The sequence below is a fragment of the Sinocyclocheilus rhinocerous genome, unplaced genomic scaffold (assembly GCF_001515625.1).
Source record: "Sinocyclocheilus rhinocerous isolate Xijiao unplaced genomic scaffold, SAMN03320098_v1.1 scaffold19, whole genome shotgun sequence".
Classification (NCBI taxonomy): Eukaryota; Metazoa; Chordata; class Actinopteri; order Cypriniformes; family Cyprinidae; genus Sinocyclocheilus; species Sinocyclocheilus rhinocerous.
In genome coordinates, this window is record NW_015638975.1 from 235,779 (window position 1) to 247,591 (window position 11,813).

An 11,813-nucleotide genomic window follows, 5' to 3' on the forward strand; every position below is an offset into this window, starting at 1 on the left:
GGGGGGTGGGGGGGGGGATAATGCTGAATCTGCAATATTCCTTTAAAAACCCTGTGTTTGTGTGTGTGTTATGTAACAATAGACCACAAATGTGCTGTAGCATTAGTGACCCATCATGAGTTAAGCCAGCTCTGACTGTACCTTCCCAATACTAGCCATGAAAAATCTAACTACAATGATTTAGAAAAAAAAAAGTACAATAAAAGGAAGAAACACTTTTCCAGGGTATCAAGGGATTTCCAAGGAGCTGGAAAACTCTTTGTAGATCTAACACGGGAGTAGATTTCCTATGTCCTCCCAGATGCCTTTGTAATTACACGCAGGATCCACTGATACACAAATACACAGAGAACCCAAATTGCACGGAACATAAGAACTAACAGTCTACAGAAAATGAGTTTTACATTTTAGGAGAGAGAAACGAAGCTCCTCCTGTGACGGCTGCAGTGTGCAGGAGTTAGACAGAGAGAAGCAGCGAGGATGACGACAAGACATACTGTCTGCAAGCATGGAAGAATGGAAGAGACCAGCCTGGTCTCACTGTTTATACGTAGGTATTAATACGTAACATTTACAAGCACAAAATATAATAATGCTACAGAACACAGTTAGCTGACTAGCTGTATAAAATGTGTGCTACGCTAATATATTACTTCACAGGCATTACTGACTTGTACTTTTTGTTGCTTGATTTTTGTGTTGTTTTTTTTTGTGATTGACTTTGTACATTAAAAAAATATATTTTTCAATAATTCTTTAAAAAGGTTGTTTAAAATAAACAAGAATTTTTTATAAAAAACGATATGAGCTTAATGGGAACAGGGGTGTGCTTAAAGGGTACAAACATGCACCCATTAAGCACAGCCAGACTTTTTGCATTTAATGATGTATATCTTAATGTAAATGCTTGTCATTTAAAATATAATTACATTTTTTTGTGTGAGAGATTAATATTTTATTTTAACATAACTTTTTGTACTGAAACTAATATCTTGTGCACTAAAAATGTCTCAATGTAGATTTTGGTGAGCTTAATAGGTACGTTTACCCTATTTATTGCAAAAATGTCAAAAGCAGTACCAAAAGTAATCCAAATGACGATGTGTTGCAGTCGCAGCCCTCTCTGGTGGAATAAAGTAGGTTTGTGTGTGGTGCAGAGCAGAATTTAAGTTATCGCTGAAAATATTATCTAGATTATTTTCCCGATCCACTCCGTGAACTCGAAGGCGCGCGCGCATCATTCAAACACCTCGCCAGAAACACGGCATGTCGCAATCTGTGACGAATGCAGGCAAGATCCAATGAGCATTCGATTATCCTGCTGTAAAACCTGTCGTTTGAAGCGGCAACATTTTAATTTGTAAAGTGCGCGTCAGTCAGCACAGGCTCAGCGATTTACGGTCACTGGACTCGCTGCTTGGGATGGAGATGAAGATCACCGAATAAAGGCTTGGATTTGGGTCTGTTCCTCGAAGTCGTGTGGATTCTGAAGATTTGGATTACAGCGCACAAATAAAATTGTTTAATTTCGAAATTATGTTGCGTTTTTGGTGTATTTTATAGTTCTATTGTCAGTCACAGCATGTCAGAGAAAACGCATTTTGTGGCCCATGGCAAACAAAGTAAATATTACATGTAGGGATGTTCATTTCAGTTATTTTTCCTAACCGACGCTCGTTAACCGATTGTTAACCGTTAACCGACAAGATTATTTTAACTGGCAGCAGAAATAACAGACGAACGAAATGTTATTTCATATTAAGTAAACGAGTAACAATTTAATAATGCAATTGAAAACAAGGTCATTGATATGACAACTAAAAACAACAAATAATAAAATTAATGACGCGATTTCAATATTCATGAGGATAAATTTTAGAACCACATTTTACGTAAAATACATACGAATTATCATGAGATCACGTTAAAGAGACAGGAGAGGAGAGGAATGGCGAAAAGTAGAGAGAGAAAGGGTACAGATGGTAAAACATCTCAGCTTTTTCCTTAACCACCACAAATGGTGACTCATCCACTGCCTCGAACAGACATCATGTCAAGACAGCTACCTCACAACACTGAGGAGCTGAAGCCTTTCTTCTAGAATCTAGAAGAACAGAGGCACAGTGATATTCAACTGTCTTCAACAGCACAGTAAGAATCAATGAAGCCAAATTTCTGGTTTAAATAACATCAGCAGACATTAAACACCCTAACAGCAGGAAATAAAACATACATTTAATCCATCAAAATTAAATGAAGATTAATTTGCAACCACTGCTACTGTGACCCCTCTGACCTCTTCCATCACAGCAGGGTTCTGAAAGTCAATTCGTTCTGACAGCAAAAAATACATAAATTCATAAATTAATTAAATAAAATATACACAAAGTTGGTTTGAAACAAAAACATGCCCTGACAGACCGACAGCAAATCCAAGGCTGCTGACACATTTCCAAGAACTGATCTCCCTAAGGCTTTTTTTGTGTCTGCTCAGTTTGACTATGCCATTACACTTTGTTGGTAACCTGTCTCATAATAGACCGGACAACTAGGACAAATGTTCAGTGGTTCATTAGCGGGCATCAATAAACTTCCAATGGGCCAACAAAATGGTTATTTATTTATTTTTTAAATATGTTATATTACAAGCATGTTTGAACTTGAAGTTTTGTTTTGCACTGCAGTTATTTTAGTATTATTTACGCACTGTTGAAGTACTTATAAAAATACGTTATTTTAAAATATTTTATTTTCATTTGAATCATTTCATGTATTTTTGTAATTTCATTCATTTGTTTTAAAATATATCTGAAACATTATTTATTGCATTCAGTTTTAATTTTAGTACTTTAGTTTTAGTCTTTCATGTAATATTCATATTTTGTCAGCATTATTTTAATTAATGAAAGCAATTTCAGTAGTTTTAGTTCACAATAACACTGTGCTGTGTACCTTATAAATAGTGAACTCTCTCTGACCTGTAAATTTGAATAGTAAAACGTTTGACCAATAGTGTCTAAACATCTTAAAGGGGGGTACAATGCTGTTTCATGCATTCAGAGTTGTTTACACTGTTAAAGAGTTGGATTCTCATGCTAAGCATGGACAAAGTTTCAAAAAACAATTTGGACGTATGACGGAGTATTTCTGTGCCAAAAATCTTACTTCTGGGTTCGTACAAGTTTCGGAGAGTTTTTTTTCGATCGTGGGTCTTCATGACGTAGACGAGGGTGGAACTCCTTATATGGGCATTTCTCCCGGAAGAAATTTCTCTTTTTTAGAAAAACTAAAGACTTTTTGGAGATATGAAGGATGCAGTGCTACTCTATAGGTACTCAAGATTAAAGGGGTCATATGATGCTGCTAAAAAGAACATTATTTGGTGTATTTGGTGTAATGAAATGTGTTTATGCGGTTTAAAGTTAAAAAAATATTTTCCACATACTGTACATTATTGTTTCTCCTCTATGCCACGCCTTTTTGAAACGCTTCGATTTTTACAAAGCTCAAAATATCGTCTTATATTCGGGACAATACGGTAATTCTCTGTGTATGTGTCTGTTCAAACATGACGAGATGCGAAAGACGAATCGACTCGGTGTTCGCGCGCTGTCTGAAACGTGTCTCTCTGTGTGTGTGTGTGAGCGCGCTTCAGGTGTGAGTCAGACAGCAAGACGAGACGGCAAAGAGTTGTTTTCTGCAACTTATTGCACTTAATAACTCTTTTTAACGTCAAGCAATTCTCTGCTATATGCGTCGAACTAAAACTTTGACCTTTTGCAACGTTTTGATTTACGTAGCCTACTATTAAAATTATTCAGATATTGCACGCCCTTGCGATATGCATATTACGATATTTACATTTGCGATATTTCGATATATCGTGCAGCCCTAATGTTCACATTGATGTTAAAATTACATTACTTTTTATGTAATGTTAAAACACTGCTGGTCACTTTCAGAAGTTGTAGTGATTCTTTCTTTTCCAAGAAAGAATGTGAAACAAATTGGTTATATAATTTCTAAATATTTTAAAATATAAATTTAAATTGATTTTTCACACTTTAAGCAATATCGTATCACGTATCGCATTTTTTTTCCCAATATCGCACAGCCCTAGTGCAAACTAAATTTGGCATTAATCGGCAGATCCTAAATTGTTGTATTTTCTAGTATCTTTAGAAAGTTATAGGCTAGTTGTGTAGAAAGTTTGAGTAATGAATAATATTTGCAGTAACAAAATTTACATCTTAATTCAACAGAATATAAAAAAAAAAAAAAAGTGTATTTAGTTTCACCACAAAAAAGGAAGAACACATTAAAATCTTGAGCCTCTGTGAGGGCCCTTGAAATATTGACTTGATAATGGAATAGCAATGGGTGAGGACCGCTTCCCTACAGTCAAATAACTACAGTCAGACCTTAGAAAAAGAAGAAAAGAAAGAAAACGCATTAAGTGTTGCCACACCATAACTGATTAACCTCATCAGACGCTTCAGAAATTATGAAGTTCAACCGCTGTAACCTGAACACAGTGTGGTGGTGGGCGGGAAACACACGCTAAAGAGATTCTGTACGGAAGACGAGCAACTTTCTCACGATTTCCCCGTTTAGCCAGACATTAAGAATAACTGTTCACACAATGATTACACGACTCCACAACCTGTGAGATGTATTTTTACATGCAGCAAACGCTCTTGACACATCTGTGCAGGTCTATCTTCAATGTAACGTTAGAACACATGCACGCATTCTCTCCGTAGGAAACCTGTCTCTCGTGACCCGCTGTTACTAGAAGAAGCCTCGTGTGCCACTCAAAACAGTCGGCAGCGTTCTAATGAGAGAAAGCGCGGGAACGACTCGCGAAGACGGCAGCTGCCTAGCCGCGGGTATAGGTGCTACGGGAGCGAACCACAGCGAAACATTACCGACCGGAGCGAACAGATGGGGGTTTTGCGGGCACCCCATTCCCACAAGCAATAGAGACGGGGTAATTACTTACTGGACGAATCTCCGGGGATCGAGTCGCAGGATCACGGTCGTTTTCAGGGCTGCTGACGCTTGCTATTTTTTGCGTGCCTCTTCAGACGAGGTTCACCTCTGTCCTCCCCGCACCTCTGGACGCCATTTCCCGCCTCCGTACACACACAGTCAACGGCAGGTACCCGGATGAAGAAGAGCGAGCATGCGTCCTGCGGTGCGCATCCCACATAATGACAGAGAAAGCGCGGGAACGACTCGCGAAGACGGCAGCTGCCTAACCGCGGGTATAGGTGCTACGGGAGCGAACCACAGCGAAACATTACCGACCGGAGCGAACAGATGGGGGTTTTGCGGGCACCCCATTCCCACAAGCAATAGAGACGGGGTAATTACTTACTGGACGAATCTCCGGGGATCGAGTCGCAGGATCACGGTCGTTTTCAGGGCTGCTGACGCTTGCTATTTTTTGCGTGCCTCTTCAGACGAGGTTCACCTCTGTCCTCCCCGCACCTCTGGACGCCATTTCCCGCCTCCGTACCCACACAGTCAACGGCAGGTACCCGGATGAAGAAGAGCGAGCATGCGTCCTGCGGTGCGCATCCCACACCCCCTTTCTGATGTTCCGAGTATCAAAACAATATTGAGGCTTCGCAGTGCGACAGGTTTAGCTTACAGTATCTATTTAAAAAATACACTTTACAACATCATCATCTAAGAATCATATAAAACGTGCTTTAGCAAAAACGTAGAGCAGAGAGTAATTCCGTTTCAAAACGACAAAAATGTCGGCATTTACCAGGTAGCCTTGTAGGAGTTAGTGTCGGCATTTACCAGGTAGATGTCAGTATCATTCAATTAATTATTCTGACAGGAATGTGGCTCCGATATGTTAGCGTTTGATAATAGAGCAAAAGTAGCAGACAAACTACTAACTACGGTGTGCTAGCATAAACATCAGATTTATTTATGCATAGCACATCTACAACAAGCAGCCAGTAAAAACAGAACGAGCGCACTGGGTATGAGATGAGAAGGAAAGGCACGTTCTGGTTGTCATGGCAATACCGTTACGAAGCACTTCGGTGGAATGCCTGTATGTTCCTGAATGAAGCGAATTTCAATTCCATTCTACTTCAGATGCCATCATATGATGATACAAAGTCATTTCTTATACATACGTCTTAGAACAAAATATTTTGAAATATGGTCAATCTAAGGTGAATAGGTACACATTTATATAAACGTTCTTAATGCAAGCACATCTACAACAAGCAGCCAGTAAAAACAGAACGAGCGCAATGGGTATGAGATGAGAAGGAAAGGCACGTTCTGGTTGTCATGGCAATACCGTTACGAAGCACTTCGGTGGAATGCCTGTATGTTCCTGAATGAAGCGAATTTCAATTCCATTCTACTTCAGATGCCATCATATGATGGATGCCATCATATGATGATACATACGTCTTAGAACAAAATATTTTGAAATATGGTCAATCTAAGGTGAATAGGTACACATTTATATAAACGTTCTTAATGCACAGACAGTAATACTTTATACAGAATTTTTTTTTTTTATTGTTACCGTAATGGAATCATTTATGTTTGTAAAGCAGCCTGGGACAAATGAATGAAGATTTCTGGGTGCTCTTCTTGATGCTACTACTTTCTATACTTTAGTCACAGTGATAGGATTTGTACTTTTTCCAAAACAGGACCAGTTTATTTGAAATAGAGTATTTTGTTAATTGTTATCCTTGGATTGCACTGCACAGCTGTGTAAGAGAGCCCAAACACCCATGTGACAGATCTCAAAAACAATGACAAGCTATAAGAGTACATTCAGTATGCCAACCCTACCAAATTTTGCTTAATTATGAAACAAACACAAACGGGTCTATGATCATTATGTCCTTTTGAGAGTTTAGCAATTTTACAGCATTCCTTATCACACAGATTCCTCATATGTACTGTACATCTACAGCTACCAGTAAGAAAGGAAGCAGGCCAACAGCTGTGATGAGTTTAGTCTGTGGCACCAAGTATTGCTTTTTTCCATTTTCTTGATGATCTACAGGCTGATTTACAAATGCTGCTTTTTGCATGCAACAATGTCCTTACAAGACTCCATGTGCACTTCTGAGTGCTCCTTCAGAATTAGAAACAGTAGTTAAAAAAAACAAAAAAAAACATGTCTGGCCAATTGGTGTCATTATGTACCAGTGAGAGGTTAAAAAGTTGAACAGCAACTTAATTGCATCTTCCCATAGTTTACACTTCGATTTAGCAACAGTGGTCCAAAAAGATAAAGGGAGATTATGCTTTTCAGCAGTTCTTAAAAAAAAAAAAAGGAAACCTGGTGTTGTAGAGGTCCTTTTCATCAGTAGTATCAATATGTTCCACTTTGTGAATCTAACAGAGAAATATTACTTCCGTATTATCTATTCACAGTAGTGTCCTCCAGTCCATGGAGAAGGTATTTTATTATCCCCCAAAAAAAGACATTTGTACAATATATTAGTTCCAAATCCCAATTCTGATAGACCGGTGCTACAGATAAGGGCAAAAAAACAAACATGAAAACAATACTCTCCAATTAGGTCATGTGCAAGCAAACATTTGCAGCAGATTATGAAATCACTGTTGTATTTAAGTTGATTGAAATTCATCCGCAGTCACTGATTTCACAGCCGTAACCACTGAAATTCGTTCCTCTCTGAAGACACTGAAATAGTCTGAATGTCTCCAATCATGATACCAAAATTGCAGGTGAAATCCAAAGTTCCTTTTCCTGGCTTGGCTACTTCACTGTTAGAAACATCCAAAGCTCAATGTAAAGGATTTTTGAGAGGTTGAACTACAGGACGTCAATGGCTTGATGTCGCTTTCCATAATCCACAGCCCTTTCACCTGGAGCCTCCCGATCTTCATCGTCTGAAAGATACAACAACAGGGATAATTACAATTCAGTGATTACAATTACAACAATGGCTGACTAACTAACTAGCGTAACTTTCATGGGTGAAGAAAAATATGCCTATACACATTTAAACTAATAATAGTGAAAGCTACTAAGGCCTCATACACACTGCAAAGTTTTGGGAGTGACAACCACATTGTCTGAATCCCGTAAGTTAGGGCTGTAAAATCGTTTGGTTTCAATTAATCGATTTTACAGCCTACCGTAAATTATCATGCTGTGTGTAAACAGAATTCAGGAGTTACTCAGCCAGAAGAGGCAGTGTTTGTTGTTTCTAAAAAGAGTTGGTTCCATACACAGCATGCATATTTTATATAAATGTGGTTGTCACTGCCTGTCCTTTTTGTTTACTAACAATTTTCAGATGGTAATTTTTGTCAAAAAGGGCAAGTAAAACTGTCACTATCTATGTTTTTTGTTTACAGCTGCCAAAATGTTTCTATGGTTATTACTATATAATCTGGGGCTGCACGATATTGAAGACATGCAATATGCGCTAACTTAACGCGATGTGCAATACACGTTAATGGTCTAAGATCAGTGTAAAATCAATTTAACTTATATTTAAATACATTTAAAAAATAAAAATAATATTACCAACACACATTTCACAACAACTTCTGAAAGTGAGCAGCAGTGTTTTACCGCAACACTGAATAAAAAAATAATGTCAAATCTTAGAATGTAACTGAATTTTTATTGAAACAATCCAAATGTAAATACTACCAACTCTCAACATGGTGATATATAGTTATAATCAACCACAATAAAAATTCAGTTACATTCTAAGATTTGACATTATTTTTTTATTCAGTGTTGCGGTAAAACACTGCTGCTCACTTTCAGAAGTTGTTGTGAAATGTGTGTTGGTAATATTATTTTTATTTTTTAAATGTATTTAAATATAAGTTAAATTGATTTTACACTGATCTTAGACCATTAACGTGTATTGCACATCGCGTTAAGTTAGCGCATATTGCATGTCTTCAATATCGTGCAGCCCCAGATTATATAGTAATAACCATAGAAACATTTTGGCAGCTGTAAACAAAAAATAACTTATATTTAAATACATTTAAAAAATAAAAATAATATTACCAACACACATTTCACAACAACTTCTGAAAGTGAGCAGCAGTTTTACTGCAACACTGAATAAAAAAATAATGTCAAATCTTAGAATGTAACTGAATTTTTATTGAAACAATCCAAATGTAAATACTACCAACTCTCAACATGGTGATATATAGTTATAATCAACCAGAAAACTTAAAATTACCAAATTGTTTGAGTTATTGCAAATATACTAGTTATTTGGAAATATCATGCATCCCTAATATTAACCATGGTGTACACACACGGATCAGAAAAGTACAGGATTCATTCTTGCACTTACATGCAGTTGTCACTCTCTAGACTTTGCATTGTGAACATGGCCTAAGAGACATAGGGTTTACAACTGTCACAAGTGTTAAGTGATACCGATGCAAAAACTGGCAAAATGCATTAAGATGGCCCAGTTCTACAAGGCTAAACAGCAGTGACTTCAAAACAACTCGTTTAAAATATCAAAACCCTAGTGAAAAGGATTCAACACAGGTGTTGTGGCGTTGATGGCACAGGTGTCACATGCACCGAAAACACAATAACTACACACAAGCACGCTAATTAGTAAAGACAATGACTGGAATGAGGCATACTGGGAGAGAAGGTTCAGTCTCATAACCACATGGTCCAGTAAGGTTAAAGAGCTCACATTCATAACTTTCTCCCTCATTCACACATGCTCTCAGCACACTGAGGTGAGGGCTTCCTCCTCGATTGACCCCTTCAACAAGCCTTTCAAGCATTAGGCCAAACGAGCTGACAGTACTTCAGTATGCTGTGAGCCCATGATGACTGAACCAGCAGCTTAATTTAGCAGCACAGCAACAGCAAAAGAGACGGGGAGAGGAGACGGAATAGCAAAGCAGTCGCAATCCCCCTGGCTCACCTTGGACGTCTTCCTCCCCACCATCACCATCCTCTTCCTCATTGTAGGCCAGCTCGGCCTGCTTGTCCGCCTCATACTCACCCACGTTGCCATCATCCCCGTTATAGTCCGCCAGCTTATTGCCGTGTTGCGGATCTACAGGGGACTCATTTTCATCAAAGAAACGGCCTGCAGAGGCAGAGAAGGGCCCCATCAGGAAAGAGAGAGAAAGAAAAGACGGAGCAAAATTTCAAAGTAGTAAAAGACGGAGAAAGAAGGACATTAAGGGAATAGTAAAATAAAGCACAGATAGGCAAACAGATCAGAAGCATATTCACAAGAATAAAGAGCTAAGAAAAGACAATGAGACCACATGGAAAGTAATTGCTTATGCCATAATTTAGGCCCAAAAGAAAATAAAATCAACTGAGGACAACTGAGGAATGGAGCTGGTGGTAGAGGAGTTCACACAGAAGAAAGGAGGGCTGGGTGGGATGGGGTACATGCTGGTGTGGAGGAGTTTAGCAGACGGAGCAAAGTCAGGCAGTGCAGTAATCAGCAGAGAACCCAATCTAACATTCAGCTTTACAATCTGTATTTCACACACATATGCTCTGTCTGGGCTTCATATACACACATTCATCTGCTACCTCAGAGGAACTGATTTAAGACTGGCTTGAGAGTGAGAATTACCATCCACTTGTGTGATTGGTAATTCGAAAGCAGCTTGAACATTCTGCTAAAGATCTCATTTTGTGTTCCACACAGAGCATAAAATAAGGTTTTGAATGACAATTTATGTGTGAGCTATTCTTTTAAGATGGGAGAGCCTAAAGACATGAAGGTATTCGTAACCAATTAGCACTTTACGGAACCTTTATGGAAACTCCCATATAAGAGAATATTTGAATATCAGTATCCGGTTGTTAAGTTTAACTGTTAACTGTCACGGGCCCACTTGTCATTACATGTTTTAAACAGTAATATCTTAGTCTGAACCTAAAGTAATCTTGACAAACTATATATCGCTTGAAAGCTTAAAGACTCTAGTTTTCATATTTGGTGACTAGAGTACTCATCAGAGTCAGAGAGTGCGTTCTGACCTTTACTTTGAAATAGTGATGCACATATGAAATCATGAAAAATCTGTAAAAACCTCCATTCATTTTCATGTCAAGTGTTCAAAAGGTAACATCCATTCTATTTTTGGAGAGAAAAAAAGGTCTAAAAGTGTTTTGAATATAAAAAAAAAAAACAATAGATTCACCATTTTTGATGCAGCATGAACTGTAACATAGGTCTAAGGTTCTCGTCGCATGTCTTTTATGTGTTTTTTAGAGGTTGAATTAAAATCAAATACTGCCATACTGCACTTAATACTTCTGAATGTGATGTCTACTTTATAATTATTGAGAAAAGTATGGAAAAACATGTTTCAGATCACTCAAACCATATGTGACCCTGGAACACAAAACCGGTCTTAAGTGTCAATTTTTCAAAATATCATCTGAAAATATATCATCTGAAAGCTGAATAAATAAGCTTTCCATTGATGTATGGTTTGTTAGGATAGGACAATATTTGGCCGAGATACAACTATTTGAATATCTGGAATCTGAGGGTGCAAAAAAAATCTAAATATTGAGAAAATCGCCTTTAAAATTAAGTTCTTAGCAATGCATATTACTAATCAAAAATTAAGTTTTAATATATTTACAGTAGGAAATTTACAAAATATCTTCATGGAACATGATCTTTACTTAATATCCTAATGATTTTTGGCATAAAAGAAAAATCAATAATTTTGACCCATACAATGTATTTTTGGCTATTGCTAAAAATATACCCAAGCGACTTAAGACTGGTTTTGTGGTCCAGGGT

General features: G+C 37.8%; 2 protein-coding genes across 2 annotated transcripts in view; both read right to left on the reverse strand.

Moving 5' to 3' along the window:
- The window catches only part of LOC107750481 (CTD small phosphatase-like protein 2-B), a 21,705-nt gene extending 16,091 nt beyond the window's left edge, over positions 1-5,614 (reverse strand). Inside the window, exon 1 of the mRNA XM_016565850.1 lies at positions 5,381-5,614. The gene's annotated coding sequence lies outside the window, so the exon portion shown is untranslated. The remainder of the gene's footprint in view (positions 1-5,380) is intronic.
- An 836-nt stretch (positions 5,615-6,450) lies between these two features.
- Positions 6,451-11,813, reverse strand: part of LOC107750599 (protein CASC4-like) — an 18,180-nt gene continuing 12,817 nt past the window's right edge. Inside the window, exons 7-8 of the mRNA XM_016566090.1 lie at positions 9,954-10,121; positions 6,451-7,914 (exon numbers count right to left, since the gene is read on the reverse strand). Of these exons, the coding sequence (XP_016421576.1) occupies positions 7,838-7,914; positions 9,954-10,121 (245 nt within the window). The 3' untranslated portion in view covers positions 6,451-7,837. The remainder of the gene's footprint in view (positions 7,915-9,953; positions 10,122-11,813) is intronic.